We start from the raw sequence: 16,502 nt of genomic DNA on the forward strand, positions 1-16,502 counted from the left end.
CTGGCCCGTCCTCTCCCGCCCTCCCCTCACTTAGTGCCCATCATGTGTGACTTTGGCGTGTCACATCCCTGCACCCCCACACCACTTCCTCGTGACTGGGCCCGAGGGCTGCCCGGGCGGGCACTGCTGGCTGTGAGTGCGGGAGGGTGAAGGGGACTGAGCCCTTGCTGGTCGGGGCGCAGAGGCAGAGGAAGGTGGTGCCGGGGTCCTTCCCCAGTGTTCGTCCGTGGGCAAACCTGTGGCAGAAGCGCGCCCTCCAGCCGGGCAAGGGGAGGGGGCATCCCAGGCAGGCCCTGGGGGAGCAGACAGGCCACGTGGGGCCCCCGGTGTGCGGGGGAGGCAGACGAGTTTCTAGGCTGACAATGCAGTCTCCTGTCTGCGGTGACAGGCATGCTTGTGCCCCTCGGCCCTCACGTCTCCCCTCGCCTTCCCCGCAGGACATCTGCGAGGACCCCCGCCTCTTTGTGGACGGCATCAGCTCCCACGACCTGCACCAGGGCCAGGTGGGCAACTGCTGGTTTGTGGCAGCTTGTTCGTCACTCGCCTCCCGGGATTCGCTGTGGCAAAAGGTGAGGCCTGGGGCGGGGCGGGTAGGGGGAGCGGGGGTGTTGACGCAGCCCGCGGCCCTCGCTGCCAGACAGGTGTAGCCTGAACGCACAGAGGAGGCTTTCTGACAGCCGGTGCCAGCGATGGGTGGAGGTGACGCTGGGGCCCAGCACTGGCGGAGCCTCGGCGTTGCCTTCCCTCCCCCACCAGCTGGGGGTCCCGGGGGCAGGTGCTGGGAATCTGTGCGGCCCCCGGGAGGATTCCAGTGCGTCCCCTCCCCACTGTTGGGGACCCACCGTGTCCCTGAGCCACTTGGTGGGACACACCCCTTTGAAATGTGGAAGCTGCCTACAATGCAGAGACACCACTAAGGAGGCTCAGGAGACCCCTGCCGGTAACCTGCTGTGTGACTTGGGCCAGTCGCTGTCCTTCTCTGGGCCCCCCTTTGCCCAGCTGTTCAGCAGGGCTGGTTGGACCACGCCCAGCTTCGTAAATCCTGGTTGCAAGCTGCTGGCGTTCCGGACTGGGGCCGAAGGGCTTGAGTCGGAAAGAATGGGCTCTGGCCCTGCCAGTCCGTCCTCCTGAGGCAGCACCGGGCAGTGCGGCCCTTACATCCCATGCTCAGAGCTCCCTGTCTGGGGAGGCGGGAGGCGGAGGCTGCAGTGGAGCCGGACCTGGCTGTCTGAGGAATCACCGGCAGGGACGGCAGGGAGAGACACGGGTGCTGCCCCTTCCTAGCCCTGCCCTTCCCGCTGTCCCCGGGAAGGGGCTGCCCGTGGAGCGCTAGGCGTCTGAGAGTCCCAGCTCGGGTTTGAGCACCAGCCGCACTGCTTGGTAGCTTTGTAACTGGCCTCGTCTGCAGAATTAGGAGGATCGGAGTAGCTGTCCCTCGGGGAGCGGCGAGGGTGAAAGGAGACGCTGTACTTAAAGCACCTGGTGCCGTGCATTGAGGGAGTGGCGCCGGCGTTGCGATCGCTGACATCTGTAGAACACGAGGGTGTCCTGTGCCAGCAGGGCACAGGAGCAGAGCGAGTTTTCCTCGTCCTCCGAGGTGTCCCCATCCATCAGAGGGAGCTGTGCCCCCAGCTGAGGCTGGGGCTGTGCAGGTGCCCTGCGCTCACGTCTCCTCAGCAGGTGTGTGGCCTCGGAAAGGCACCCCTGGGTGGGCGTCCCTGGGGCTGGCCTCGGGTCGTCCTGCCATAGGGCACTTGGGGCCTCGGCAAAGGTCACTGTGGCAGCCTGTAGACGTGGGCACTCCTGGGGCGTCTGAGCCTCGGAGAGCCACGTGTGGGATCATGTCGCTCATGGGCCTCAAGGCCCAGAGAGGGTCAGGGCATGGCATTGACCTCCCAGTGTGGGGCCGGTCCCCACTCCCCAGCTTCCAGGCTGCGACCCCATTCTCCGAGCCCTGCCTCAGAGCCCCAGCTAGGTCCAGGCTCAGTCTGGGGCTGGAGGGCACCTGGGAGTCCTGCAGGGCGGGCCCCCCACTTCCTGCCCTGCCCTGTAATTGCCTGTTTATCTGTCGTCTCCCCCCTCTCGAGGTGAGCTCCCTGTGGGCAGAGCCGGCCAACTTATATCTTCCTGCCGAGCCCAGCAGGGACCTGGCACGGAGAAGGCTCTGGAGAGGTTTGGGTATGCAGTGAGCCCCTCCCCAGATTGTGGGGCCCAGCCACTGACCAGCAGCTCCACAGTGGGCCTTGGCGCCCCGGGACTCCCGGGGCCTTGGGTGGGACTGGGCCTGACCACACTGGGTCCTCTCCTGGGAATGGGCCGGCGATCACTCGGAGGTGGGCTGTGTGTCCCGCTTGGGCCTGGCCCCAGGCAGGTCTATGCCGTTCCCCAGCCGGCCAGTGGGAGGGGGCCCAGGACTCGCAGGCGGGAGGCTTGTCACTGACACAGTGCCACTGTGGGCAGGCCTGAGTGTATCTCTGGGCCAAAGGTTCCTGCTGCAGGGCGTGGGGGCGCCTGGCCTGGCTGGTCTCCAGCAGCTTGGGTCCCGGCGGGCTGCGTGTTCTCGGCTAATTGCACTCTGCCTCCTGTGCCGCTGTGGCCATAGCCCCCGGGGGGCTCATTACCGCACCTTACCTCCTCTTCTGTCCCTGCTGGCGGCCCTGTTTGTTGTCACCCCTCGCCTTGTGGGCCTGTTGCCCTGCAGGGCCTCCCTGCCCCGCACTGTTTTCTCCATGGAAGGGCAACTGGGGGGCTGCTTAGCACCCCTGTCCCACCCTCCCCACCCACATGTTGGGGACACTGAGCCTCAGACTCAGGGCCACCACACCTCAGCACATATGCCCCTCTGGGAAGCCACCTTTAACCCCACCCTTGAGGCTGCCTGGGGCTGGTGCATACAGGATTGAGGCCACCCAGATCTGCAGGTCGGTGCCCCTCTGCCCAGGTGAGACCAAGCCCTCCCCAGGGGCTCTGTGTCCTTGGTCCTCATCCTTAAGGGTCCAGTAACAGGAGGTCCTCTTGCCCAGTGCCGCTTGCAGACGTGACTCCTCATGCAGGCGCCTGGCTCCTGCTAGCAACTTGGCCCCCCAGCCCACTGCAGTGCTGTCCCCTGCCATCCGGCAGCCCCAGCCGGTCACCCAGGCCCAGAGGGCCTGGCACCTCCACTTCCCCAGCCTTTTCTACCCCAAGTACTGCTGTCTCCCAGGGGTTTACTGGTCCATGTGTCTGTGTGTCTGCCCTCTTGCCCCGGCCCCCTGTTACCGTGGTCTTAGTTCTTGGTCTCATTTCCATCAGCCTTCATCTTCAGCCACCTGGGTCACTTGCTGCCACAGCCCCAGCCTGGACCTAGACCTGCCCTCCCTGTCTTCAGGCAACAGCTCCACCTGTCTGACCTCACCTCAGAGTCCTCTTGCTCACTCCCAGCCCTGACACACCTGTCTCTAAACCTCATTTTGGCCCCAGCCAGTGCCCATGTACTGTCTCCCCACCTGTCCACCTTCCTCTGTTGTCCTTGGCCCCATGGTCCCTCACATCACCTGTCTCCTTGCCAGTTGCCCATTCATTCATCCGGCAAGCATCTCTGAGGCCTCCTGCGTGGCAAGGCCTGTGCTGGGTGCTGGCTTAGAGTAATGGACAAGACACAGAGCTTGCCATCTCAGGCAAAAATTAAGCACACGTACAAATAGAAAGCAAAATGCAGCGGTAGGAAGGGTAGAAACAGCTCCTCCTTATGGAGGAGAGGGAAGCCCCCACCGTAGCTCCTCAGCAGAGTTGGTCCCCTCCTCTGCCCCTGCAGCTGCAAAGTAAAAGGCTCTGTGAGGGTCAGGCAGTTTAACGTGCAGCGTGTGGTTCTTTCTAACACTCTTGGGGAATTGCTGCCAGTGGCCACCAGAACTGACCCCAGGGCCTGAAGTGTTGTTTGAACAGGGCCAGGTGCTCTGTCTCCCTAGGCGCCCCTGCTGTCCATGTAGCCCAAGATCCCACCGATTTACTTATCCTCCATCTAGCAATTGACTGTGCTTGTGGTCCACTTGACCCTTCAGATTGTTTTCAGTTGTTACACCTTGGCCTGTGGCTCTGTCCTCTTTTCTGAGTGTGGCATGTTGTGGCAGAGGCCCCTGTCCCCCAGCCCCCCCCCCAATTACACTCACACACTCCAGTTCTGCCATTTGCCCATTTATGATAGCCGAGCTCCTGGTTCCACCTCAGGTGCTGGGGACGGAGATTTTGCCAGATTATTCCTTGGCCCCAGGTCTCCTGGGGGACACTGAAGATCAGTGCAGGGGGGATGAGTGGTGGGATTTTAGCAGAAGCGAGACCTGGTTACATGGCTGCCATGGCTAGGGCTGCGGCAGGGCCAGCAGGCCACACTCGTCTGGGTCAGTGACTCTCAGCACAGCCCCAGGCCGCAGCATGAGTGTCACCTGGGAGGCTGTTAGAAATGCAGATGCTGGGCTCTCAGAGACCTGCCAAATCGAGCGCTCTGGGACGGCCCAGCAATCTGTGCTTTAAGTCCTGCAGCTGATTCTGATGCTCACTCAGTCTGGGAAGCCGGGGTCTAGGTGAGAGATGATGGCGGCTGGGCTGAGGTCCTGGCAGTGGGAACGCAGGAGAAGGTTCCAGGCTATTTGGGGAGCAGAATCAACAGGCCTTGGCGATTGGGTGTGGAGGAGGCAGGGGAGGCTCCATGGTTGGCTCGGGTGACTTCGGATCTCAAATCGGGAGAGCCTTCTCCGGCCCATGCTCTCCCGCGCCCTCCTGGAGGCCTTTGGCCTGTGTCCCTGCAGTGAGCACGTGCTCCCCTCCGCCCTCCCCGACACTGCCCGTGTGAAGTGCTCCCTTCTTCGCAGCAAGCCAGCTCCCAGCCGTCCCTGGTAGTCAGGGTGGTTGCCACAGCAATTGACATCAGCGATCTGGTCCCCGCGGAGCCTGCCGGCAGAGCCTGCATTCTCGCTCCTGCAGGAGTTTAGAGGAGGCGGGTGGGGACTCCCACGCCCCCACACACCCCGTTTTGAGAACAGGGCTGCAGAGGGGAGGAGGCCAGGGGAGGGCGGAAGGTAGGCGGGGCCCCCTTTGGTGGCCTCTTCTCTTGGCGGGGAGGCCCCAGCCCATTTGGCTCCTTGACGTTGGCGGGAGCAGCAGCAGCAGCAGCAGCAGCAGCAGCACTTGGGCCATGGCGGAGGACGGGCCGCAGCAGCCACAGCTGGACATGCCGCTGGTCCTGGACGAGGACCTGACCAAGCAGATGCGGCTGCGCGTGGAGAGCCTGAAGCAGCGCGGGGAGAAGCGCCAGGACGGCGAGAAGCTGCTGCGGCCGGCCGAGTCCGTGTACCGCCTGGACTTCGTCCAGCAGCAGAAGCTGCAGTTCGAGCGCTGGAACGTCGTGCTGGACAAGCCAGGCAAGGTCACCATCACCGGCACCTCGCAGAACTGGACGCCCGACCTCACCAACCTCATGACGCGCCAGCTGCTGGACCCCGCGGCCATCTTCTGGCGCAAGGAGGACTCGGATGTCATGGACTGTAACGAGGCTGACGCCCTGGAGTTCGGGGAGCGCCTGTCGGATCTGGCCAAGGTCCGCAAGGTCATGTACTTCCTCATCACCTTTGGCGAGGGCGTGGAGCCCGCCAACCTCAAGGTCTCCGTGGTTTTCAACCAGCTCTGACGGCAGCTGCTCGCTGCCGCCCCTTCTCTCACCCCCCTGCCCTCTCCCCTGCCTGCACCTCCTGTCCCCAGGTGTGTTTTGCGGGACCTTCTTCTAGCTGCTCAGCCTGCACCCAGCTTGGCACGAGGCCCCGAGTCCCACGCCCTTCCTTCTCTCCTTTTCCCTGGTGCCCGCGCTCCGGCTCGCAGGAGGAAGAGTGCCAGGCGCCATAGTCTAGAAGCTGGACTGGCCGCCGCTGCCGCTGTAGACTTTAAAGGCCTGGTCGGGGCTGGTGTGGCAGATGGGGAGGCCGTCGGCAGCTGCCTTTTCTGCGTCGTTGTGAGGGAGAGAGACTGAGAGAGACCAAAGAGACAGACACAGAGAAAGAGAGGTCTGAAGAACCAGCCATCCGTCTTTCTCCAGAGATGGGGAGACAGAGACGACAGGGGCAGCCTCGCTGGGGCCTGCAGACAGCCCCACTTGCTGCCCGCCCTGCCACAGCGCCCTTTGCCGAGGCCCATGTCTGGAGGTCAACACCAGCCTGGGGCCCCGGGAAGGCGCTGCTCCTGGCACCGGCCCAGTGTGGTCCCGCAACGCCTCGGCCGCCCTCAGGACGCGGGCAGGGTTGCTAGGGGGTGGATTGGGGCAGTGGGGAGTGGCTGGCTCCCGGGGGGCTGTGCAGGCCCAGCTCTGGCTCTCCGGGGCATGACTTCGGGGGCGGAGTGGAGTGGCAACATGAAGGGTCACACAGATCTGCCTGAGCACATACATATACATTGAAGGAGAGCATGCTGTATTCACCTGGATGTAGCCTAGAAGTCTATACCTGCCCTGCGAACAAGTCTGCTTTTAGATTATCTGGTGTCTAATTGCTGCTGGTTCAGGGGTGGCCCTTAGCAGGGGCTGGGTCCTGATGACCTTGGTGGGAAGGCCTTCTGAGCAGGAGACTCCGAGTTCGTGTCGTGAAGCAGGGAGCAGTTTAGTAAAGGGGTTTCCCTCTGTCTGGGGAAAGCTGGGTAGAGGGGTCCAGGGCCCAGGAGTTGGACACAGTGGATTCCCTGGGGCCTCGGTGTCCCCGCCGGGAAGCCAGGCTGCTTTGAGCTCTCAGGTCAAGGCAGGCGAGTGTCTCGTCCTGAAACATCTGGTGGCATCTTGGGCTTCTTTGGTGGAGCTGGGGGGCTGCAGCAGGGTGGCCTGGAGGGTGGGCATGGTGGCTGACGGTCGGACATGGCTGGAGGTGGCAGTCGGGTGATGGCAGAACACAGGCCTGCGAGGTCATCGGGTGCCACCCACTCTCCAGCCAGACAGGGCGAGTGTGGCTCATTCACCAGCAGGCCCAGTTCTGGCCCCGAGCCACGTCCCCTCCACGCTGCGAGGGCCCAGGGCCCCCTTAGCGGGCAGCCTGGCCTGCCACCTGGCACCAGCCGAGGGCACTTCAGCAGGTGCCCCCAACGCCCTGTCTCGGGGCCAGCCCCATTTTGTCCCTGGACAGCCAGTGACGTGACACTTGCTGTCACGGAGCAGAGCCAGCAGGGGAACCCAAGCCCTGGGCACAGTGGCACCAAGGGCTGGAGCTGGGGCTGCTGGGAGGGCAGGCCCTACCTCGGGGGTGCGCAAGGAGGTTCTGTCGGCAGGAGGTTGCTGTGGGGCAGCTCTGGTCCTCTCTCAGCTCACAGCTCTGGGGCCTGTTCCGGGACGTGCCTGGAGTCCCGCGGCTGCCCTCGTTCTCTGTCGATGACTGCAGGAGCCAGCCCGTGGGCGCTGGCCTGCCTTCTGCCACTTTGCTCGACCTCTCCCCACAGCTCTGGGGACCCTCTTAGTCCAGATTGCCTGCCCCCCATGCTGCCGCACCCCATCTGCCCTGGGGGGGCTGAGTGCCTGTGCTGTGCCTGCTGCAGGTCCCCAATAAAGCTGTGTGCCCTCGCCTTGGTGGTGTGCAGTCTCTCTCCGTGAGCACCCCAATCCCCCACCCCACCCTGCCTGGTGCCTGCCCTCCTGGCCCTGAGCCCCCTCCCTGGGCTTTTTCCCACACTCCCCACCCCTCCTCCCACCAGCTTTCAGGGACGAGGCCCAGAATAGTCAGGTGGCTGGTCCAGACCAGGATTGGGTTTTGCCGTGTCTCCTGATGCCCAGCCAGAAGCCACCACCCCTGTTCCTCCACAGCCCCAGACCTACCCTGTAGGAGGTGTGGAGCAAGCCATGCTGAGGCCACCGGCAGGTGCTGTTTGGGCTTTGTCGCCCGGGGTGGTGGAGTGGGAAGACGCTGAGCTGTGCGTCTCGAGTCTCCCTCCCCTGCAGGGTGGCGGGGCTGGGGGCAGATGGAACAGCAGTAGCCCCGGGGTAGGTGGGGCTGGGGCTAGGCCTGTGTCCGGGTTTAGTTTGGCCTCTGTCACCGAGTGGCTGTGTGTCATCTGGCAGCCCCTGGCCCCCTCCCAGCCTCAGACTTTGCAGAGGGAACAGCCTGGTTCTGTGACGCCCTTCCAGCCTGCCCGCTGGGATTATTAAACCCATGACTGATGGGGCTCTGTTGGCACTGATGCAGCCCCAGGCCCGGTCCCCGTGGCGCCCCGTGGTCCTCCACAGCTCTACACAGTGGGCAAGGAGGGGCTGAGCTTGGGCCAGTGGGCTTGCGCCATGTCCCCACCCCACCTGAGGGCCCAGGCCCGGCGGCTTCCTCCCGGGAGACCAGCGCTGATCCCTGCTTCAGAGGCTGAACTTGTGGCTTTGCTTGTGAGATGAGCCCTGCTTCACAAGCCCCGGCCCAGCCCGGCCTCAGCCCTGCAGAGCAGCCGCCGCCACGATTTCTGTCCCCCTGCGCAGCCCCTCGCAGCATCCAAAGCCCCTCCCCAGCCTGCACGCTGGTTCTCAGGAGTCCCCACTCTCCCACACTCCCCCCCAGCTGGCCCTCCAGCCACTCCTGGAGGGGCCTAGGGTGGGGTACCGGGTAGAGACAGAGGACCCAGCCCCTCCGCCCCACGCGGCTATGTGACCCTGGGCGACCTTGGAGCCTGTTTCATCACCTGTGAGTTGGGGCTAATGGTGGTGCCCCCCTTGTGGGGCTCTTGTGAAGGTCAAATGGGTTAAGGTGAGTAAAGGGCCCAAGCTTCTCAAAGCCAGCACATGGGCGCCCTCTCTGGGTTTGTTCGTCATTACTGCCTGGTCGCCGTAGAAACGTGGTCTCAATTACTTTTCACAGTTATTCTGGGAAGAGAGGGACTGGCTAGGAGAACCTGTTCACTGAGGAGGAATGCAAGGTTCAGAGAGGTGCAGTGAGTTGCCTGAGGCGACACAGCAGCCCGGTGCTATGGCAGAGGGTGGTGTGGGTGCAGGGATGGGCCGCTGCCAGGCCTGGCTCTGTGGTCTGGAAGAGCAGTCATGTGGGCGTGCATTTCCCTCCACCACCGTCACCAGGACCAGGATGGCCCCACGCAGGGGACCTTTAGCCCTCACACCATAGCTGGGAGCCTGAGGCCCCGGGCATGGCGCCTGCCCCAAGGCTGGGGGTCCCCGCCCCAGTCTCGCCCACGGCCCCTCTGCGGTGAGTCAGCGCCCTGGTCTCCGGCGTGAGCAGCCAGGCTCTGCTCCCGCAAGGAAGCAGGGGTGCCCCAAGGCCTGCCCGGCCTCTTCCAGTCACCGCACCTGAAACTCGGAATTTGAGACTCTTGGAATTAATTATAAGCTGAGGATTGAGGAATCTTAGAGACTCAGAACCAAAGACTCACTAGTTGTGAGGACTCACAAAGGCCTGGTGGCTCACCTCACCCAACCCGGGTGACACAGGAAACCCACCGTAGGCCCTTGTTCCCCAGCCCTGCCCGCGTGGTTCAGAAATGTTTCCAGCTGGGTTCCCAGGCAGAAATCTTTTTTTTCTTTTGAGATGGAGTCTCATTCTGTCACGTGGGCTAGAGTGCCGTGGTGTCAGCCTAGCTCACAGCAACCTCAAACTCTTGGGCTCAAGCAATCCTCCTGCCTCAGCCTCCCGAGTAGCTGGGACTACACGTGTGTGCCACCATGCCCGGCTAATTTTTTTATTTTTAGTAGAGATGGGGTCTCACTCTTAATCAGGCTGGTCTTGAACTTCTGACCTCAAGCGATCCTCCTACCCCTGCCTTCCAGAGTGCACACTCTCGCATGCAGGTCCCGAGCATTGCCGCCCTCTCCCCCCTGTGGCACACAGCTGGGCAGAGTCCTGTCTGCCACGGCCCCAGGAGGGTTTGAGCTCAGCCATTTGAGTCCAGGTGGGAGCCCCCCAGGGAAAGCCCAGGAGCCGGGGAGACTAGGGGTGCTGAGGCGTGCCCATCAGAGGGGCCCTGGGCTTTCCGGGCCCATTCTGCTGTGGTGGCCATTAGTGGATCACATCCCAGGGTGGGTGTGAAGGGGGCTCCAAACCCAACATAGTCCTTGCGTTGCTGCCGGGTCAGCCTGAGTAAGTGAGCAGGCTCGTGCTGAGATTTTCCTTCCTCCTCTCGGGAAGGAGGTTGACCAGGTCGTCTCAGCTGCCTCTCAACCCCAAGGTTTTCAGACTGTTGTGTGAATACACGGATGACCCCTTGCATGTGCACAGCCCTCTACAGTTTATGAAGTACCTCCAAGGCCATCTACTTTAGTCCTCATAAAAGTCCTGGAGGCTGGAGTAGGTAGATGAGGAAACTGAGGCTCAGAGAGGTGGCCCAGTCAAAACGTAAGTCCCTGTCATCACCCACCGTGCTTGGTGATGTGGTATTAAGCAGTGTGTACAGGTCACTGGCTGGTCAGGGGCTGTACAGTGACCAGTTTGGGGGATTTTCCTCTCAGAACGACTCTAGCCAGCCTTGGAGCTGGGCCAGGCCCAGTGCGGGGTGCTGGGGTCTGGGCATGAGTCCAACTTGCCCCCTGCCCAGCAACTCCTCAGTGAGCAGGGAGAAAAGAAGGGGCTGCCCCACCATGCCTGGGGCAGGGGGCTTGGCAGGGAGGCCCCTGGGAGCTGCTGCTCAGTGGACCTCTGAGGGGTGAGGGAAGGGACCGGCACGGGCACATGCACAGGGGCGAGGTGGCGTGAAGCATCACGGGTGTTTAGCGGTCTTGGTGGATTCCCATGGGTCCCAAAGGGCGGAGGCTGGGAGGGTCTGCTGCCGGGCCAGGCTGCAGTGTCCGTGGTGCTGGGCATTTCAGCCACGGTCAGCACCAGGGCAGGGTGCACGGCCTAATGAGCCCTCTTGTCCCCAGCCCCTGGCCTCAACAATTGTCAACTCACGGCCACTCTTATTTCCTCTACACTCCCCCGGACAGCATAGCATGTCTGTAAATATTTCTGGATGCATCTCTGAAAGATAGGGATTCAGCAAAAGAAAAATAAATAAATAAAATAACCCCCATACCAATATAGAACTGAAACATTTTAACGTTTCTCTTGTATCTTCAAATATCCAAGAAGTGTTCTAATTTCCCATTTGTGCTGTAAATATGCATACATTTTACTGTTTGTTTGAATGAGACCCAAACAAAAGTCCATAATTGTAGCAATTGTTTGATTGCTCTTTCATCTTTTTATTTTATTTTGTTTGCAACTTGTTTATTGAGGAAACTGGGTCATTTGTCCTGTGGGATTCCCCACTGTCTGGATTTTGTTGCCTGAATCCTCCTGGTGGGGTTCAACATGTTCTTTGTCTCTTGCATTTGCTGTAAAATAGGACTTAGCTCTAGAGGGTTGGGATGGTTTAGGTACAAATTTTTTTTGACGTGACTGTCCAGGAGGCACATAATGGCAGGGTGTCTCTTTTCTGACGTTAAAAGCCATCTGTGATCATCACCTCAATCCGTTAATTCCTCAGTGGTTACAAAATGGTGGTGGTGTAATGTTAATCACTTCTTCCTGTCTTACTTAGCTAGAATTCTTTTCCAGATAAAGACTTCCCTTCACCTGCAATTTGATTACCCCAGGGACAGTTTACAAAAGCAGGACAAATGCTTGATTCTTTAATTTCCCAGTTTCAAAAAACTGAGTTGATTCCCTGCCCTCCTCCAATAGTGACTGTTTGCTTTTGTAAATATCATTCTGATCTGTGAATTTGAACGCGCTTAATGTGTTTCGATCCATTGCAGCTATTATCCTTATCGATGCTCAGATTGGCCCATCTTTCGCCAGTGGGAACCTCTTCGTGTTGGTTCCTGAATGCTTTGACCTGGGCCAGGGAGGTTTTGGTGGCTTCCTTGACTTGTGGCATGGCCAGCTGTGATGTGGGAGGTTTTCTGGGGTGTGGGCACTCGTGAGTACACCTGCCGCCTGCTCAGCGTCCCAGCTAGCAGCAGCGGGTTTGAGAGGCGAGAAGGCTGGGCTGGGGCCCGCCCCGTGCCGGGTCCAAGCGCTGTGAAGCAGGGGTGCAAATTAAGGCCCTTGAGGACCCCTGACTCTGCGTCTGCAGGCCCTGGGGCCTCATTAGCTGCTTCTTGAGCCGCAGAGGGCTCAGGGACAAGCCCTGAGTTTGGCTAATGATCCTCCCGAGGCCCCGGCAGCATCTCCCAGCACCCTGCGGGGGCTGTCCTCCTTCCCTCCGGCACAGTCCAGAGCATTCCAAGCAGGGTAGGAGGGGAGGAGGGTGGTGGAGGCAGTGGCCAGGCCCTAAGTTCTCCTCCTAGGCCTCCCCGTTGCTCTGTGCCCCTGGACAGCTTCTTGCTTCTCTCTGGACCTCTGCCCTCCCATCTGTGCAGCGGGGACGGTAACCCCCACCCTGCATGTGGCCCATTTCTGATGCAACTTTCTGTCCTGAAAGAAAGGTGGAAAGAGAGCACTAGGAGACAGCGCAGAGGCTGGCCTTTACATAGAAAGGACACAGACGTGACGCACATCATGACAAGGAGGTGGGGGAAAGGAACAAGCCAGTCTTGGGCCCTTGCTGGGTTCCAGACACTGCAGCTGTGGGTTTGAATCCTGCCTCCCTCACCTGTGCCCACGGGCAGCCTTCCGCGAGTGACTCCCTGTGGTATTGCTGCAAGAGCTTGTTGTGAGGCTTGGGGGCGACACAGTAAACACCTGGCCCTGCGCCTGGCACCTAGCGGGGCTCCATTAGTGGCGGCAGTACCTCTCAGTGTGGTTAGCGTTTTCATTTTCTTGGTCTCAGATGGCCCACTAGGGAGTGTTTCCCTTTGCCAACATCCCTGTTGATGGTAAGAGGCGTGCAAACAAGGGCATCCTTAATGAGTGTGGGGGTGGGGAGTGGCTGTGACGTCTCCGCTGAAGTCTGGCGCTCAGGTGGGTGCAGGCCTCCTGTGCATCTCTGGCTCCTCAGCCTGGGTGCCCGGGTGCCCACCCCTTATCTCTGGGTGGTTTTCTTCTAGAAGGAGCTGCTTGTGGTCCCGATGGGGGTCAGCCCCACTTGGTGCCATGCCCACCAGGGCCAGCAGGTGACTGACACACCCTGACTCGGTAGGGTCCCTGCCCACCTCATGCTGCCCAGATTGCCTCTGTTTGTCATCTTCTGCCTGGGGGTTGCCTCCTGCCGGCTCTCAGGGTGTGCTGCCGGCCTCTGAGGCAGGGCCCACCGCTCCCTTCTCTCCGCCACCCCGAGTGCACTTGCCTGTACGCCTGCCTCCCTCGCCAGACTGGGGCCCCTTGAGGGCAGGGACTATGTGATTCATCTGGGTCCTCAGGGTCCCACGTGTGGCTGGGCGCAGAGCAGCCCACAGCGCTAAAAAGCTCATTCTTTGGGGGCAGGCAGACCTGGGTTTGAATCCTGGCTCCAAAGAACACGAGTATTTTCTAGCTACGTGGCCTGGACAAGTTACGTGCCCTCCCTGGTCCTCAGTTTGTCATCTGTAAAGTAGGGACAGACAACAATATCCTACCGTGGCATTGTTGTGAGATTAAATGGAGGTGATCCAGGGCTATCACAGGCATGGGACCTGCTGCTTCCAAGGCACTTCATAAATAATAAACATTATTAGAGTCCCAATTAATGTCTGTGGATTTATTTGTTCAGTCAACACATGGTTAATAAGCATACTGTCTGTGCCAGGGATAAGGCCTGGGCTGGGTGCTGGGTGTATAGCAGTGACCAGACCAATGTCACCCTGCCTCAGAGAAGTGACATTCCAGTGATAGTGTCAGACACTGAGCTCAACGTCACACAGCTATTAATTATAACTCAGTAAGCTAAGTTCTCAGACGAGAAGTCCCAGGGGCCCTGGCCTACTGTGAAGATCAGGGAGGGCTTCCTGGAGGAGGCGGGCGGACACTAGTGGATGAGTGGAAGTCAGTTGGGTGAAGTGGAGGAGGAAGAGCAGGTGTAGAGTTCCCGACCAGACAAAGCCTGGAGCTGAGAGGAGGGGTGGGGGCTGCCGTGGGGGAGTGGAGAAATGAGGCGGGAAAGCACAGTAGGGTTGGGCCCTTATTTTCCAGGGAGGTGACAGGGTCAGGCTGGTCTGCTGCTGTGTGGGGCGAGGGCGGACGTAGCTGCAGACGCTGGTGCGGTGTCCCGGGCAAGGAGGTGGGGGCTTGGGCCAGGGCGGTGCCTGCGGGATGCAGAGGAAGAGACGGGTTTCAGAAGAATGGAGGTGCTCGGGTGGGTCTGGTGGGATGGGCAGAGGGCAGGCGAGGAGGCCGGCGCGGCTGCAGCCTCTGATGGGCTGGTGGGTGGATGGTGGCGCCGTTTTTCGGGTAGGAACTGGTGGTGGACATGGATAATCTCTCGGTGCGGCTGCAGGGAGGCAGGAATCCTAGAACGACACAGGGAGGGAGCCTCCCACCCGGCAGAGATGGGAACCTGAGGCCCGGAGACGAGAGGATTCACCTGAGTCTCACACTGCTTCCTGGCAGAGACAGAACTTGAACCCAGGTTCCTTTCCGTTCTGATTGCCTGGAGGTGTGCGCACCCCCATTTCCTCAGGAAGCCAGACGTGCCCCTCACTGTGTCCCCATCCTGTCTCCACCCCCCTCCAGGTCATCCCGGACTGGAAGGAGCAGGAGTGGGACCCCGAGAAGCCCGACGCCTACGCGGGCATCTTCCACTTCCACTTCTGGCGCTTTGGGGAGTGGGTGGACGTGGTCATCGATGACCGGCTGCCCACGGTCAACAACCAGCTCATCTACTGCCACTCCAACTCCCGCAACGAGTTCTGGTGTGCCCTGGTGGAGAAGGCCTACGCCAAGTAGGTGCCGGCGGTGGGCGGGCGGGTGGGCGGTGGCAGCTGCGATGGGCTCTGCCTGGTGTTCCTTTAGCCAGGGCTCCAGGCACAGGGAGGCGAAAGGCTGGTTCAAGGACTCGCGGCGTTCTCAGAGCCCGGGCCCGGGGGCACAGCCCACTGAGCCGTGCTGGGTGGAGTGGAGGCCTGGCCCTGGGAGGGGAGGGATGGCTGTTCCACTCACGGGGAAGCCTGAGGCCCAGGCAGGAGTCCTGCAGGGGGCCAGGGGCAGGGCCAGCACTTACATTCGGGATCTTTCTCCAGGCCACGCTGCCAAGCCCTGCCTGGGGGCCTTTGTTGGGGATGTGGTCACTCTGGGCCAAGGGCCTGCCTTCCCTGTGTCCCCCACGCCCAGCACAGAGCCTGGCACGGGATGGGCACCAGCAGATGTCTGCCGAGCTGTGGAGGGCTCTGAGGTGGCGTGACCTGCCCAGGCCCTTGTAGGGCTGGGGTGGGCCGGGTGCAGGAGGGCTGGAGACCAGCCTGGCCAGCTCAGTGGGAGCCACCCGCTGGTTCCTCCTGCCAGGCCCGTTTGTCAGTCTCTTTGGGAAATGTGTGTGTGTGTGTGGGGGGGGGCAGAGAAACAAAAACTCCCAACATTAAAGACAAACGTAAGAAATCACGACATTGGCAGCTTCCATTTTAAATCCTAAGAACACAAAGCCACTCCCTGGGGGCCACTGAGTCACCACCACCCTTGGTGCAGGCTCCTCTTCTCCCACCCCAGGAAAGCCAAGCCAGTGGCCTTGTTTTCTGCTTTTTTTCTTTTTTTAAAAAAAGTTTTATTGTGGTAAAATACATAAAACATAGTATTCCTCATTTAACCATGTGTAAGCGCACGGTTCAGCGGCATTACGTTCACAATGCTGTGGACAGTCACCACTGTCTATACCTGGAACGTTTTCATCGTCCCCAACGAGAGCTCCGTAACCATTGAACGTAACTGCCTCCCCTCCCCCAGCTCCTGGGAACCTCCATTCTGCCTTCTGTCCATGAACTTGCCTGCTCTGGGCGCCTCACATACGTGGAATCATGTCTGGCTTATGTCACTGAGCATAATGCTTTCAAGGTCCATCTGTGATGTAGCGTATATCAAAATTTCCTTCCTCTCTGTGGGCGAACAGTATCTACTGTGTGTGTATATATCACAGTTCGTTCATCTGTCCATCTGTTGGTGGACACCTGGGTTGCTTCCACCCTTTGGCTGTTGTGACTGATGCTGCAGTGAACACACGTGTGCAGATGTCTGTCCGAGTCCCTGCTTTCAGTTCTTGTGGGTGTGTGCCTAGGAGCGGTTGCTGGGTCAGTGGGAGTTCTGTGTTTAATGTTTTGAGGGGCTGCCAAACTGTCCTCACAGCGGCCGCACCCTTCATGCTTGCTTGCTTCTTGTTGTTGTTGTTTTTTACATTTATTTACTTTTTAAATGATAAAATAAATACATGCCTGTTACAGGAAATCCAGAAAGTCTAGAAGACCACGAAGAAGCTAATATCAATAAAAGTCTCCCACACTGCTGCAGTTCTGCCAGCCCCCTGCTTGCCCCTGCCGTGCTTTGGGCCATCTGAGTCACCGGGGCTGCTCCACCGTTGGTGAACAGCGTGGCGGTGTTGGCTCAAGGCCCTGCCCCTGCTCTGTGCCCCATCTCTCCTGCCATTTAGCAACCCTCTTAACATCTTTGATGCATTTTTGTTTGCAGGTAACCTTG

The 16,502-nt window shown here is 60.2% G+C and overlaps 2 protein-coding genes across 4 annotated transcripts in view; both read left to right on the top strand.

The window, feature by feature from the left end:
• CAPN5 (calpain 5) overlaps positions 1-16,502 on the top strand; it is a 53,784-nt gene that overhangs the window by 25,258 nt on the left and 12,024 nt on the right. For all 3 annotated transcript variants that reach the window (XM_012745047.3, XM_076002328.1, XM_076002327.1), the window contains 2 exons: positions 438-569; positions 14,556-14,764. In XM_012745047.3, coding sequence (XP_012600501.1) covers positions 438-569; positions 14,556-14,764 — 341 coding nt within the window. The remainder of the gene's footprint in view (positions 1-437; positions 570-14,555; positions 14,765-16,502) is intronic.
• OMP (olfactory marker protein) lies at positions 2,748-7,547 on the top strand. Its single transcript, XM_012745049.3, has one exon. It carries the CDS (start codon positions 5,171-5,173, stop codon positions 5,660-5,662), a length of 492 nt encoding a protein of 163 aa, XP_012600503.2. The 5' UTR covers positions 2,748-5,170; the 3' UTR covers positions 5,663-7,547.

This window comes from Microcebus murinus, chromosome 4, assembly GCF_040939455.1.
Source record: "Microcebus murinus isolate Inina chromosome 4, M.murinus_Inina_mat1.0, whole genome shotgun sequence".
Lineage (NCBI taxonomy): Eukaryota > Metazoa > Chordata > Mammalia > Primates > Cheirogaleidae > Microcebus > Microcebus murinus.